Source organism: Phyllobates terribilis, unplaced genomic scaffold (genome assembly GCF_046119375.1).
Source record: "Phyllobates terribilis strain yellow unplaced genomic scaffold, ASM4611937v1 Scaffold_1__5_contigs__length_1240528914, whole genome shotgun sequence".
Lineage (NCBI taxonomy): Eukaryota > Metazoa > Chordata > Amphibia > Anura > Dendrobatidae > Phyllobates > Phyllobates terribilis.
In genome coordinates, this window is record NW_027362761.1 from 1,159,761,517 (window position 1) to 1,159,776,764 (window position 15,248).

At 40.1% G+C, this 15,248-nt stretch overlaps 1 protein-coding gene across 1 annotated transcript in view; it reads right to left on the reverse strand.

The window, feature by feature from the left end:
• Positions 1 to 9,318: 9,318 nt before the first annotated feature.
• Positions 9,319 to 15,248, reverse strand: part of NAT8L (N-acetyltransferase 8 like) — a 66,350-nt gene continuing 60,420 nt past the window's right edge. The window contains exon 3 of the mRNA XM_073657517.1: positions 9,319 to 12,030. Coding sequence (XP_073513618.1) covers positions 11,663 to 12,030 — 368 coding nt within the window. The 3' untranslated portion in view covers positions 9,319 to 11,662. The remainder of the gene's footprint in view (positions 12,031 to 15,248) is intronic.

Here is a 15,248-nt window from a genome sequence, read left to right on the forward strand (position 1 = left end):
ACATATCAACTATTAATGAGGATCGATCATCAATATCTAAGTCCTAGACAATGCCTTTAATCTAAATAGGGCTAAAATTTACAATTATTTATTATTAGTGATGAGCGAGTATTTTCTGTTAACCCTTTCGGCGAGCATGCTTGGGTGCTCGCCGAGTATCTTCAGCATGCTCGGGTGTTATGTTTCAGTCACTCCATGCTCATGATTTTCTTAGGCATTCCTCACATGTATTAAAGCTGTCAAACAGTCACAAATCTTAAGCGCAGAGTGACTGAAACATAACACCCGAGCATGCTCTTAAATATCGAATAACAAGCATGCTCGCTCATCACTAATTATTACACCTTTATAGTAGTTGGATTTTTTTATTACGTAGTGCTGGAGTTCCCTAAACAAAAAGTAAAGTGACTAAATTACACCACCTGCAACGACCATTAGAGGGAGCTAAATGGCAAACTGTATACACATGCTGAACGCTCCTAAGCTTGCTCTAGTGGGGACTACAGACACACTGCATTGTATTATTGAACAGTACTTCTGTGCAGGAGATTTGGGGCCCTGTATCAGAAAAATGGAGCACCAACTGCTAAAAATATATATTAGGAAATTAATTAAGGGAACCTGTCACCAGCTTCCATATAAAGTAGGTCCAGCACCTGTAAGTCCTATGTGACAGAATGCTGTCTATATGTCACCAATAAGCTCTCCATAAAACAAAAAATAGCTTTTATTATACTCACCTAGGGGTCGATCCTGGCCCCACTTTATATGGGAAAAACCTGGTGAGAGGTTCCCTTTAAGCAATTACTTAGTATGTTCTAAAAAAAAAATCTCTTTCTAACCGTAGAGGTTTACATTGTCGTGGGCACTTTTTTTTCAGCACTTAAGTCAATGTGGATTTGGATGCTGCTAAATGCTTGCACCTTGTCATTCCATATTTTGTAGTAGCTGATAACATGACGGCTTCTTCACCTCCTTTCTACTTTCATATTTACACAGGATTTGGTTTAGAAATTAATAGCTACACATGAGCATCGCTGAATAATACAGAACGTTTAGCAAGGATCTGTGAGCAGGACATGGATGAGTGGAGTACCGCCATCATTTCACATTTTCATTCACTTATTTTGTGCTTTACAAACTATGGACAAAAGTTTGAATTAGGATGTGGATCAGTTTATAAACTCATCCACATCACCTTATCAGACCATACAATCTGGCTGTGTATGGCTAGCACATCACCCATGTGTCTTAGGAGACTTAGTTTAACTAGAGTTGCCTCATTTCCTTTTTTATACTAGTACCTACCTATTCATATTCACTCTAGAAATAAACTCTACTAGACAAATCTTATCGACATTGTAGCCTGGGATAAGGATTGACTATCACCAAAATACTTGTTGCTTCTATCCCAAAAAGGTTTAAATTTAGCTTTGTCACATTTGACAGACCGGTTGATCGGGATGCACTGCTTACCAACCACAACCAGTAGCCTAAGCCTGAAAATAAATGTGTTGGCCAAGACAAAGGGACTTTTTTCTCGCCCCCTGGCACCCAGTACCCTGGGCTCATGCCTCTGTAGCCCCTTCATAGCTATATCCCTAGTAGTCATGCACTGCTTCTTTATCAACCAATCTGTCTTGGATTGCGCAGATCTTGAGGTCACTGCAAAATTGCCGCTTTGCAAGAAAAGGTCCATAAAAGTCCTGGCAGAACATTCCTTATTTCATACTGCTACATTAACCACATATGTCCAGGAGAGAAACCTCTTCAAGGCCATGAAGTTTGCGCTACTAAGAGATTAACAAGGCACAAGGATGAAATTCATCATTCGAAATGCACAGTAAGGCAACAGATAGCAACGTGTCTACCATCATTTTACATCTCGTCGCTGTCACATATCAAATAAAATTGCAAGTGCTATCATCATTTGCATACGTTACATGAATGAGCCGCACAAGTACAATACTGGGAAAATAAATCATGTCACTGTCTATGGCAACAGCACTCCCGTAAGGGACCAAATATCAATAGCGCCAATTGTATTCTATTCTGCAGCATATTATTTCAGTATGAAATGATCCATTGGTCGCTCTTTGGCCCCTGTTCACAACACAACTCTTTTTTCCACCATTTTTTTCCTATCTGCGTTATGCACATTGATACATGAGCCCCAATAAATCTTGTATTAAAGGGATTTTCTCACGAACAAAGTTCATTTTAAAGTTGATTTTAATCAATTCATCTTGGAATAATAGGTTCCACAATTGGATGTGTTTAAATAAAATGTTCCTGTGCTGAGATAATCCTATAAATGTGCCCCTGCTGTGTACTGTGTAATGGCTGTGTCTGACCGTGCAGGAACATGGTCTGATCATACCACAGCTCCTGGGCAGGGGAGGAAGAGAAAGAGCATACAGACAGGACAGCAGGGGATCGCCGCCAATTTGTTTTGTGAGATAAAACATTTCCCTGACTGTTTTTAAACAAGGTTTACTTCAAAGAAAGAATCATCTGTGATCTTGTGCTGTCCTGTCTGTATACTTTTTTTTTTCCCCCCTCTGCCCAGGAGCTGTGGTATGATCAGACCATGTTCCTGCATGGTCAGACACAGCCATTACACAGTACACAGCAGGGGCACATTTATAAGATTATCTCAGCACAGGAACATTTTATTTAGACACATCTAATTGTAAAACCTATTATTATTTCAAGATCTATTGATTAAAATTAACTTTTTTTTCGTGGGAAAACCCCTTTAAGTAAGTCTCCCACAATGGATTTCATTAGTGCATGGATCCATAGAGGTGGACTATTTCTAATTCTGTATGGATCGTTGCCCCCCCAAAATTACCTTTTTAAGCTTTTACTTATTTTTATCCATAATATATTTTTATCCATGCAACACTGGGAGCCTTGCTTATAAATGATGCTGAATCGCAGAACTAATGTTTTATACATAGTTCAAAAGAGAATGAAATATCAATACTGACGCCCCTTTGAGGTGGTCGAAAAATGAGGCTAAAAAAAATATATCTTCTTTTCCAGGTAAAGTTACAGTAAGAAAAGCATCTGATTCCTCCTGACAACACTTCCTGCTCCTGTGCTTTGGCTGTCCAGTGTTACCACATCGATAATAACTAGTCAGATATAACATAGGTAAAGAAATAAAAGAAAAGATGTGATTAGTTGCTGCAAGACCCCGTGTTCCCTTGATATCAATGAACAGTCATTAAGACCAATAAGTGTTGTCATATGGACACAGGCAGTATTTAAGTTTTTATAAGTTTAAAACACACTAAAGAGCCTCTATAATACAGAATTTAATTAAACTCCCTTTTATGACAATATAATGCTTTTATGCTACTGAGATCATTTTCACAGGTTTTTTTATGAGTCTTTCAAAAACAATGGCCCCAATTCATCATTTGGAATTTATTAGGGTCACTTTTTTTTTTTGTCTTGTAATATTCGCTGACTTTTTTTTTGCCACCAAATTGTTCAAAATGACGCACAGGATTCATGAAATTGGTGCAAAATTAACCGTTTTTTGCAACTTTTCAGAACAAAAAGTCACAACATCCTTTAAAAAGTTGCATCCGCTCCAAATTGAAAAAAATCCAGAAGGATCCTTACTCCAGCCAGGGACTGGAGTAAGATGTGCTAAAAAAAAAAGAAAAAGAAAGCCATATTTGAAAAAGTCACATTTCATGAATCTATCTAAAGACATCTGGATAAGCAAAGCTGTTGAGGACAAATAAAAAAAAAAGACTTAAAAAGTTTAGGAAACTGATGCAAAACTTATAGAGAATAAAGCACAAATATTAAAATCACTAATAAAAAGCAAATTATTCTAGAAAAGTTGGAAAACAACAATGATGTATCAGGGCCTTGTGTATTTTTTTTAAGTGGAAACCACTTCTAGAAAGTCTCATTATTTAGGAGTTTTTCTTTTCCTGAAGTTTTTTTGCAGCCTTTTGATCGGACAGTTCCGAGCTTTAAGTGGATTCCATCAGGATCCGCTTTTAAGAAGTCACATGCGCTTTTTCTTTCCACCAGGCGTTTTTTAAAAACCTCTTCAAGATAAAAAAAAAAAATTGCTTATAAAACTTCTCTTATGAACAGCAACGTTTTTTTCCCATAGAAATGAATTGGAAGAGATTTCCAAGGATTTTGGAACGTATCCGCTCCAAAAAAAAATAAAAATCCTGGAAAAAGCTCTGTGTGAACAAAGCCTTACAATCTGGTCATAACATATCAATATTTTACAAATGAGCCTGTATATGGGACAGATGTAACAACATACACTGGCAGTGATCAATGCTGCGATCGCACCAGTACGGGGAGAGAGAAAGAACAGAAAGGCACAAACTGATTTCACCAGGCGTACAATCTCCCGCCTGTCTATATATACTTATTTGTGGCTAAAAGCAACAAGAAAATACTTTTCCCATTTTCTATACACTGTACAAAATCCTTTACATTACAGGAGCCTCTGAGAATTTGTTCTATTGTCATTAGGTGAAAAAAATGTACATTATCTGCAAAAGCATATACAATAATAGGCAGCAGACATCTGAATATATATATATATATATATATATATATATATATATATATATACAGAGTTAGTAAATATTACTGCACCCGCTGGCACTTTTCAGCATGCAAGATTATTCCCTTAATGCAGTGATCTCCTGCTGGCCGCACCACTTGAGTATCAAGTAAATGTAAAAACACGAGAGCGGGCGCCGAAGCTCTCGCTCAATGCATATTTTGCAGTGTGAGTATATCCATATGTATAGCATGTCATTATACATAGCACACACCGCACTAGAAGAACCAGCAGAAGTTGTGTCACTTACTTGCAAAGCTCGTACAATACTGACGCTTATTCTGTACACGTTACATTCATAGAAACCATATATATATACAGGAAGGAAAAAAATAAGTTTCCAATACTTATACTAATGTATCATTGGTCTCAGCCCAGACTGGCATAAATTGCAGGGACTTGTAATTATATAGTAACTTGGGACCCACATGTTGCAGAACATGGTCCTCAAATATGGTGATCATAGGTATTATGCACACAACCATTTCACATGGACCTCGAATATGGTGGTTATAGGTCTTATGCACACGACCATATAACATAGACCTCGAGTATTAAGGTCATAGGCCTCATGCAAACAACCATATCACATGGACCTTGAGTATGGTGGTCATAGGTCTTATGCACATGACCTTATCACATGGACCTCGAACATGGAGGTCATAGCTCTTATGCACATGACATATCACATGGACCTCGAATATGGTGGTCATAGGTCTTATGCACATGACCTTATCACATGAACCTCGAACATGGAGGTCATAGGTCTTATGCACACAACCATTTCACATGGACCTCGAATATGGTGGTCATAGGTCTTATGCACACAACCATTTCACATGGACCTCGAATATGGTGGTCATAGGTCTTATGTACACAACCATATCACATGGACCTCAAGTATTGAGGTCATAGGCCTCATGCAAACAACCATATCACATGGACCTCAAGTATTGAGGTCATAGGCCTCATGGAAACGACCATATCACTGGTACCTCAAGTATTGAGGTCATAGGCCTCATGCAATCGACCATATCACATGGTTTTTGAATATGGTGATCATAAGTCTTATGCACATGACCATATTCCATGGACCTCGAATATTGAGGCCATAGGTCTCATGCACACGACCATATCACATGGACCTCGAATATGATGGTCATAGGTCCTATGTAAACAATCATATCAGATGGACCTCGAACATGGTGGTCATAGGCCTCATGCACACCACCGTATCACATGGACCTCGAATATTGAGGTCATAGATCTCATGCACATGACATATCACATGGTCCTCGAATATGGTGATCATAGGTCTCATGCACATAACCATTTCACATGGACCTTGAATATGATGGTCATAGGTATAATGCACACGACCAAATCATATGGACCTCGAATATGGTGGTCATAGGCCTCATGCACAAGACCATATCACATGGACCTTGAACATGGAGGTCATAGGCCTCATACACACCATATCACTTGGACCTTGAATATGATGGTCAAAGACCTCATACACACCACCATATCACTTGGACCTTGAATATGATGGTCAAAGGCCTTATGTGCACGACCATGTCACTTGGACCCCAAATATGGCCGTCATAGACCTTATGTACATGACCATATCACATGGACCTCGGATAAGGTGGTCATAGACCTTATGCACATGTTGGTCATATATTTTAATAGAGTCATAAATACCACTATTTAAAAATATGGCGGCATACAGAATATTTTTTCTCCGCCACGTTAATCAGTTGTGTTGGGGCAGGTTGTGGCCTACAATATGGCTCTCTATTGTGTGCCCCATTACAGACTGATCTGCATAGTCTGTAGTTATAGCAGATTACATCCCTGTGTGACCAGGTCTTCAGTAATCGGCTCTTTAATGGGCCATATTGTAAGATACCTTGTAAGATACCTTGGAGGCCTCGGCTGGCAGAGATACCCATTACGTTTATGTCGGGTGTACATATTACTATAATAAGTATAAATCACATATATGTTTTACATTTTCTCATTTCTTTTTGAAGTACTGTACATTTTTAATGCTAAAAAGAGTAGGATAATCCGACCCCTTCACCACCCCCCCCCCCAAAAAAAATATTTTTTTTCTTCAATTGATTGAGGCTGAACTGCAGTATCAGGCGCAGCCTGTGGATGAGAGTGGCACTGTTTCCATGACTATTGGTTTAAACAGTCAAGTTCCTTCATTGCTGCTACTAAATAACATTTTACAGAAAATGATTTTATACCCCATATTTATTGTTTGCTTTAAGACATGCAGAAATGTGTTTTTTTTTTAATAGATTTATTTTCCTCGAACAAATTTGTCATCTATTGTATAAATAAATAAAATGTATTAAAAATAACACACTGTTTTCTTACGTAAATATCTATTGTTTATGTATAAATAAAGTTTAATGTAAAAAAAAGTTTGCCCATGGACAGTGCTGCATCCATGGCAGCATAAACTGTGACCTTCAACAAACTTTATTTAGAGAATTTTTGTGAAAACAAAGCAGAGACTTAAAGGGGTACTCCTATCTCCGCCATGGTTACGACCACTCATATAGTGACAGCTAGTTACAAGTGCTTCTCACTAAACTAGAATATCATTAAAAAGTTAATTTATTTCAGTTCTTCGATACAAAAAGTGAAACTCCTATATTATATAGAGTCATTACACACAGAGGGATCTATTATATAGAGTCATTACACACAGAGGGATCTATTATATAGAGTCATTACACACAGAGGGATCTATTATATAGAGTCATTACACACAGAGGGATCTATTATATAGAGTCATTACACACAGAGGGATCTATTATATAGAGTCATTACACACAGAGGGATCTATTATATAGAGTCATTACACACAGAGGGATCTATTATATAGAGTCATTACACACAGAGGGATCTATTATATAGAGTCATTACACACAGAGGGATCTATTATATAGAGTCATTACACACAGAGGGATCTATTATATAGAGTCATTACACACAGAGGGATCTATTATATAGAGTCATTACACACAGAGGGATCTATTATATAGAGTCATTACACACAGAGTGATCTATTATATAGAGTCATTACAGACAGAGGGATCTATTATATAGAGTCATTACACACAGAGGGATCTATTATATAGAGTCATTACACACAGAGGGATCTATTATATAGAGTCATTACACACAGAGTGATCTATTATATAGAGTCATTACACACAGAGTGATCTATTATATAGAGTCATTACACACAGAGGGATCTATTATATAGAGTCATTACACACAGAGGGATCTATTATATAGAGTCATTACAGACAGAGTGATCTATTCCAAGTGTTTATTTCTGTTAATGTTGATGATTATGGCTTACAGCCAATGAAAACACAAAAGTCATTATCTCAGTAAATTAGAATACTTTATAACAACAGCTTGAAAAATGTTTTTAAAATCCAAAATGTGTGTTCAGTAAATGCCTCAATACTTGGTCGGGCTCCTTTTGCATCGATTACTGCATCAATGCGGCAATGTGGCATGGAGGCGATCAGCCTGTGGCACTGCTGAGGTGTTATGGAAGCCCAGGTGGCTTTGATAGCAGCCTTCAGCTCGTCTGCATTGTTGGGTCTGGTGTCTCATCTTCCTCTTGACAATACCCCATAGATTCTCTATAATAGATTCTCTATGGGGTTAAGGTCAGGCGAGTTTGCTCGTTTATCCCGGTTGCTTGTGCACCTTTTTCTACCACACTTTTTCCTTCCACTTTACTTTCCATTAATATGCTTGGATACAGCACTCTGTAAACAGCCAGCTTCTTTAGCAATGACCTTTTGTGGCTTACCCTCCTTGTGGAGTCAGTCAATGACTGCCTTCTGGACATCTGTCAAGTCAGCAGTCTTGCCCATGATTGTGGAGCCTACTGAAACAGACTAAAGGACCTTTATAAAAGCTTAGGAAGCCTTTGCAGGTGTTTTTGTTAATTATTCTAATTTACTGAGATAATGACTTTTGTGTTTTCATTGGCTGTAATCCATAATCATCAACATTAACAGAAATAAACTCTTGAAATAGATCCCTCTGTGTGTAATGACTCTATATAATAGATCACTCTGTGTAATGACTCTATATAATAGATCCCTCTGTGTGTAATGACTCTATATAATATAGGAGTTTCACTTTCTGTATTGAAGAACTGAAATAAATTAACTTTTTGATGATATTCTAATTTAGCGAGGACTTGCAGTTATTAGTGGTCGTAACCATGGATACCTAAGCTACTACAATGCTCTGCACATGGGGTAAGCGACATAGCGAGTCAGAAGAACTATACTACATTTCTAATTGGAAATATTTGATAATATGATTATTATTACACCTACTACATATTGGGATAAGATCTTGGAGATGGGAATACCCATTTAAGCCCCTCCATACACATTAGACTAATATCGGCCAAACCTGCCGATAACGACGGGTTCAGGCGACACTCTAATATGTATGGAGGCCCCCCCCCCAACCGTACGATTTTGGGTGAGGTCGCTCGTATTGATCCGGTGTCTCCCTTCCTCTTGCGATGCCGTCGTCCTTCTTGCTTCATGTGGATGACACGTCATCCACAGTGTCCCGGCATCGTGTTCCTGCGCAGGCGTACTTCTCTGCCCTTTCGAGGGCAAAGTACTGCAGTGCACATGCTCCGGAAAAGGTCAAAGAGCCCCGGCGCATGCGCACTACAGTACTTTATTCTACCCTTGACAGGGCAGAGAAGTACGCCTGCCCAGGAGCAAGATGCCGGGGAGACTGTGTGGGTGATGTAAGACGCGTCATCCACAAGAAGCAAGAAGGAGGACGGCATCGCAAAAGAATGGAGGCACCGGACCAAGACGAGCAATGCCAGTCGAACCGGACCACCCCCCAAGTGAGTATAATAAAACGTCTTATTCTTGTCTTGCAGGCCGGGTTGGAGGCATATATACAGCATTATAGTATTCTGTATATCAGGCCTGGAAGGTGGTGGTCTTATCTCATAGGGATAAAAACCTAGTGACAGGTTCGCTAAATGGGCTGTCTAAATGGACCCTAAAATAATCTTCCTAGTTTTGAGGACATTAGGGCTACATATTGCTGAAGATTAAGGGTAAGGCCAGATGGTGCAGCTACCCACATGAATCCGAAACTCTGCTCACCGTCATGGTTCAATTGCCTTTCGATTTCTTTTCACAATTTTTGGATGCAAAATAGTTAAAAAAAAAATCTAAAGGCAATTGACCATGACGGTGGCGGGTGGACAGAGATTCGACCGTGTTTTGGCCGTATATTTTGGGAAATGACTAAGACAAGTTCTCCACTGCTAATTTTTAAAGGGTACCTTACCAAGGAGGGTTACGACAGGTGATTATCGTTATGAAGCTTTCTATGTATTTATACATTCAGTGCATGTCTTGAAGCTAGAGGGGGTATTTTCACCATGAAGAAAGGGTCAAAAAAGTATGTGGTTCCTGAGACTCCCACCATATGTCAGAGGCGTAGCCGAGCCGGAGTAAAGCTTCAGTTGACCGCCCTAGACCTACATCAGTTGACTGTCCTGCGTCACGACATAGTGGCTTGTTGGTGCTGTGTCTGGCACATGCCCCTATTCCTAAGAAGTTCAATAAATGCATCGATGCCGCTGTAATTTTACAAATACCCTCCTGACGGCCTTGTCCATCGCCACGTGTCCTTATTTACCGAAAGTAAAAAACATAATATAACTAGAAATCTATCATCGCGTTCTCTAAAAAAAAGTTACTAAAACTAAATTTTCTCTACCTACATATCAAATGCATCTGCAACCTAGATTTTTTTTTTAATTTTTTTTTGTTTTAAATTATAATCTATCCCTTCTGCACCCCCCTCCCTATACATACTACATGCAAAATCTAGATTTCCCAAACATTTTACAAAATGTCTCTATATTTCAAGACAGAAGAAGCTGCTGACTTGGATTCAGTGTTTCGGCAGGCACTGTACAGGCATACCAAGTACAGACACATGCCAAATCTGCTTTGCATTGCTACTTGCATTAGACAAGTCAGAATTCTTGCAGGGGAGGTACAGCGGGTCACATTTACAGGGGACTCAGCAGTGTAGGGTCTATATACACGATATGAATAAGGAGTCGATTGGTGTCTATACATTACTTCCCGCTAGGAATTACTCGCAAAGAAAAATGTGCAAATACATCGATGATGATAGCTTCTCCTATGCCTCAATGACATCTTTTATGAGCCAGAGAATGAGAGAGCGGACCACCGGAAACCTTAAATACCCAAGTGGACACTTGCCCTTCCAAATATAAGTCCTATAATTCTTTGTTACATACATATCTACAGAATATTTTTACAAATGGGCTCAGTTTAGATGTAACAGGCTCTCTGCTGGCTTAAAGGTGTATGACATCTAGGAAAGGTCACAAAAATCTGGATGCGCTTAAAATCCATTCGGGTTTGGCAGAATTATCGAGTGCATCCCAAGCAAGTGCAACCTCGGTGCCTTGCTGGCAGTGCTGCGTGTGTGTGTATGTGAACGTGCAGACCCTTCCTTTCCATGCACTGTATGTACCCAGCATCAGTATTCACATTGAAAATAGGTTAACTGATAGATCTAACAATAGCGCCCACTACTGATGTAATGCATTGCATTCAAAGTTGATTTCCCATCCCTATACCTGAAAGGTAATTCATAATTATTTTTTTTTACAATTTTAAAAAATAGTACGATATTTCCACCTGGTCGCTGCTGGTGTCCGTGTGCTTATGTAGACACAACGGCTAGGTAAGCTGTACCTAAATGATAGGTGACTCGTGAAGAAGACGATGGCGCAGCTTCCATCTCACTGCATGCTAGGGAGAGCCGGTTGTACATTCGAGAATGAGAGTAAAATCAATGAGATGAAGGAAGGAGGACAAACCAGGAAATAAAAAAAAATATCTGCTGTCGTTGCAGGAATGGGTTAATAGAAAATGAACGCAGGAAGGGGGGACGAGCAGAGTTCCTTTATTCTTCACGGAGCTGGAGACAGTAGCGATGGTAGCGAAGCTGAAAGAACATTCTTTCCAGTAATGAATGCGTCATCCCTGGAAGTGTGTGATGCTCCACAACACCCACGTGCTTGAACCCTAAGGACTCGTACAGCTTGTGAGCATCTATTTTCACAGCCGTCGTTCCGAGCACAATGGATGAGTAGTGGTTTAACATGGCAAATTCCAGGACTTTACGTCCCAAGGCTTTGGCGATGCCCTTCCCGCGGTAGTTGGAATCCACCGACATCCGGCGTAACTCAATGACGTTGTCTTCTTCGTTGCCTCTAGCTGCCACTATTCCAACTACTTTTCCTTCTAGGACGGCCACCCAGAAGCATGATCCTGCAAAATACAACCACAAGCACACTGGTGAGCAATAGGAACATTCTGTTGACCAAGCCGATCTAGCTGATGACTTCGGATTTGTCTTATCCGATCTCCAGGTGCTGGCTGGACCTCACGTGGTCAAATGGCGCATGATACGCGTCATTAACATCAATGATGTGCGTTGTGTCCCACATGACGACATGAGGCCTAGACAACCATGTTAGATCTAAACCAAATATGGATCCAAAGTGAATGGAGGACTGGGCGGGAAGCTGCCGAGACATGTGAGTATAATCTTTTATTTTTTAACAACTTCCCCGCCCTAAATTAACTATGCTTTGGGGTCCGGAGAGACTTCAGAGCATAGTAAACATCTTTTTGGGTTCAATTTGGATCAAACCGAATCTGTCAGCCGATTTGAGCTAAACAAATTGACAGATATTTGCTCATTTCTTCATGACTGCTTCGAAATCCGTATGTGGCAGCACATTGGGGGCCTATCGGTCTGTAACACACATTGACAAATTTTCTAAATTGCTTACTAGGAAATTTTGTTTAGTCAGCCCCCCGTCCTGCCCCTTTAATATGTCTCATGACATCAGGACTTGGCGTCATCCTTATAAAAAGTGGAAGAGTGATGCTTTCCATGGAGACTTGACAACTCTTCTGAAAGTCCTGGAGTTCCTCCCTTATTCCAGAAGCCTCCAAGACATTCCAGGAGTGGTAATACATACTAAAGGGGCTCCATGTTTGATACAAGATCCAACATAAATATATCAGAAGACTGCAGAACAGAGAACCCAACAAGTAAAGAGCCAAAAGATTCAGATGATGATGTACTATATATAAACCCTTAGCCATGCTGTTCATCATTAGTTCCTTGAAATACTAGTTAACTGTTGGGAATATACGTATATCTTGGAAATGTGGGAAAAACAAAATTTAGTAAAAAATAATAATAGGAAATAAAAAAATAGAGCCAATTAAAACAATCCTGGATGCTCTTTGTGAAGTGATAGACCATATGTCAAGCTTAGATATAAAGGAGTGTTCCCTTTTTTTTTTTAAATATGCTTGAAACAATATAGCTGGTTGTGATGGAATTATAACATCCGTGCACAAAAAAAAGAATCAATAAACATCCGTTTGCATGTAATAAAGAGGAAGCAATGGATATAATTGTACCTCAGGGGCTGGAAAATCAATGGTTATCTATCCCCTCCCACTAGGAGCCTTCTCAGCCATTTAGACGATGCAAGAGAGGTTACGTGACGCAGTTGTCACGGGTCTACCGCGACAGAGAGGAGCCAGAGACTGCAGCGTCTGATTCCTCCCACTCCTGCACTCATTAGAAGCCTTTTGCCTTGGTATTAAACGGTGCAGGTTTCTTTTAGCAGTGCAGGGGTTAATCTGCTCAGTTGTGAGCTCCTGGAAGCTTACCTTCATTTAGGCTCTGAGCTGTCCAGTGTTAGCCACTCCCTGCTCCTATATATACTGGGCTTTGGCAGGCTATCATTGCCAGAGCTAGCTTATGCTGCATGGTTCAAGGAGTGTGGAGGAGAGTGGTTATTTGAGAAGGTGTTTGGTGCATTTCAGCTTAGACTGTTGTGTGGTTTAGGTTGTGTGTTAATCCTGTTTTGGTTTGTTTCCCATCCTCCACTTCCACCTCTGTTGTTTGTATGCATATATTTGTATGATTGATATTTTCCTTTAGCCCTGTTTGTATTACCTTGTTTGTCTTGTTTATGTACAGTCATGGCCAAAAGTATTGAGAATTAGACAAATAGTAATTTTTCCAAAGTTTACTGCTTCATTTTTTGTAATGGCAATTTGCATATACTCTTGAATGTCAAAGAGTGATCAGCTTAACAGCAATTACTGTACTTGCAAAGTCAATATTTGCCCAGAAAATGAACTTTAACCCCCAAAACACATTTCAACATCATTGCAGTCCTGCCTTAAAAGGAGCAGCTAACATCGTTTTAGTGATTGATCCATTAACACAGGTGTGGGTGTTGATGAGGACAGGGCTGGCGATCAATCAGTCATGATTAAGTAAGAATGACATCACTGGACACTTTAAAAGGAGGCTGGCTCTTGGTATCATTGTTTCTGTTCAGTTAACCATGGTTATCTCTAAAAAAACACGTGCAGCCATCATTGCACTGCACAAAAATGGCCTAACAGGGAAGAGTATCGCAGCTATAAAGTTTGCACCTCAGTCAACAATTTATCGCATCATCAAGAACTTCAAGGAGAGAGCTTCCATTGTTGTCAAAAAGGCTCCAGGGCGCCCAAGAAAGACCAGCAAGCGCCAGGACAGTATCTTAAAACTGTTTCAGCTGCGGGATAGGACTACCAGCAGTGCCGAGCTTGCTCAGGAATGGCAGCAGGCTGGTGTGAGTGCTTCTGCACGCACTGTGAGGCGGAGACTGTTTGAGCAAGGGCTGGTTTCAAGGAGGGCAGCAAAGAAGCCACTTCTCTCAAGAAAAAACATCAGGGACCGACTGATATTCTGCAAAAGGTACAGGGAGTGGACTGCTGAGGACTGGGGCAAAGTCATTTTCTCTGATGAATCCCCTTTTCGATTGTTTGGGACATCTGGAAAACAGCTTATTCGGAGAAGAAGAGGTGAGCGCTACCACCAGTCTTGTCTCATGCCAACTGTAAAGCATCCTGAAACCATTCATGTGTGGGGTTGTTTCTCAGCCAAGGGAATCGGCTCACTCACAGTCATGCCTAAAAACACAGCCATGAATAAAGAATGGTACCAGAATGTCCTCCAAGAGCAACTTCTCCCAACCGTCCAAGAGCAGTTTGGCGCCCAACAATGCCTTTTCCAGCATGATGGAGCACCTTGCCATAAAGCAGGGGTGATAACTAAATGGCTCATGGAACAAAACAGAGATTTTGGGTCCATGGCCTGGAAACTCTCCAGATCTTAATCCCATTGAGAACTTGTGGTCAATCGTCAAGAGACGGGTGGACAAACAAAAACCAACAAATTCTGGCAAAATGCAAGCATTGATTATGCAAGAATGGACTGCTATCAGTCAGGATTTGGTCCAAAAGTTGATTGAGCGCATGCCAGGGAGAATTACAGAGGTCTTGAAGAAGAAGGGGCAACACTGCAAATATTGACTTGCTGCATTAACTCATTCTAACTGTCAATATAACCTATTGGTACTCATAATATGATTGCAATTATATTTCTGTATGTGATATAAACATCA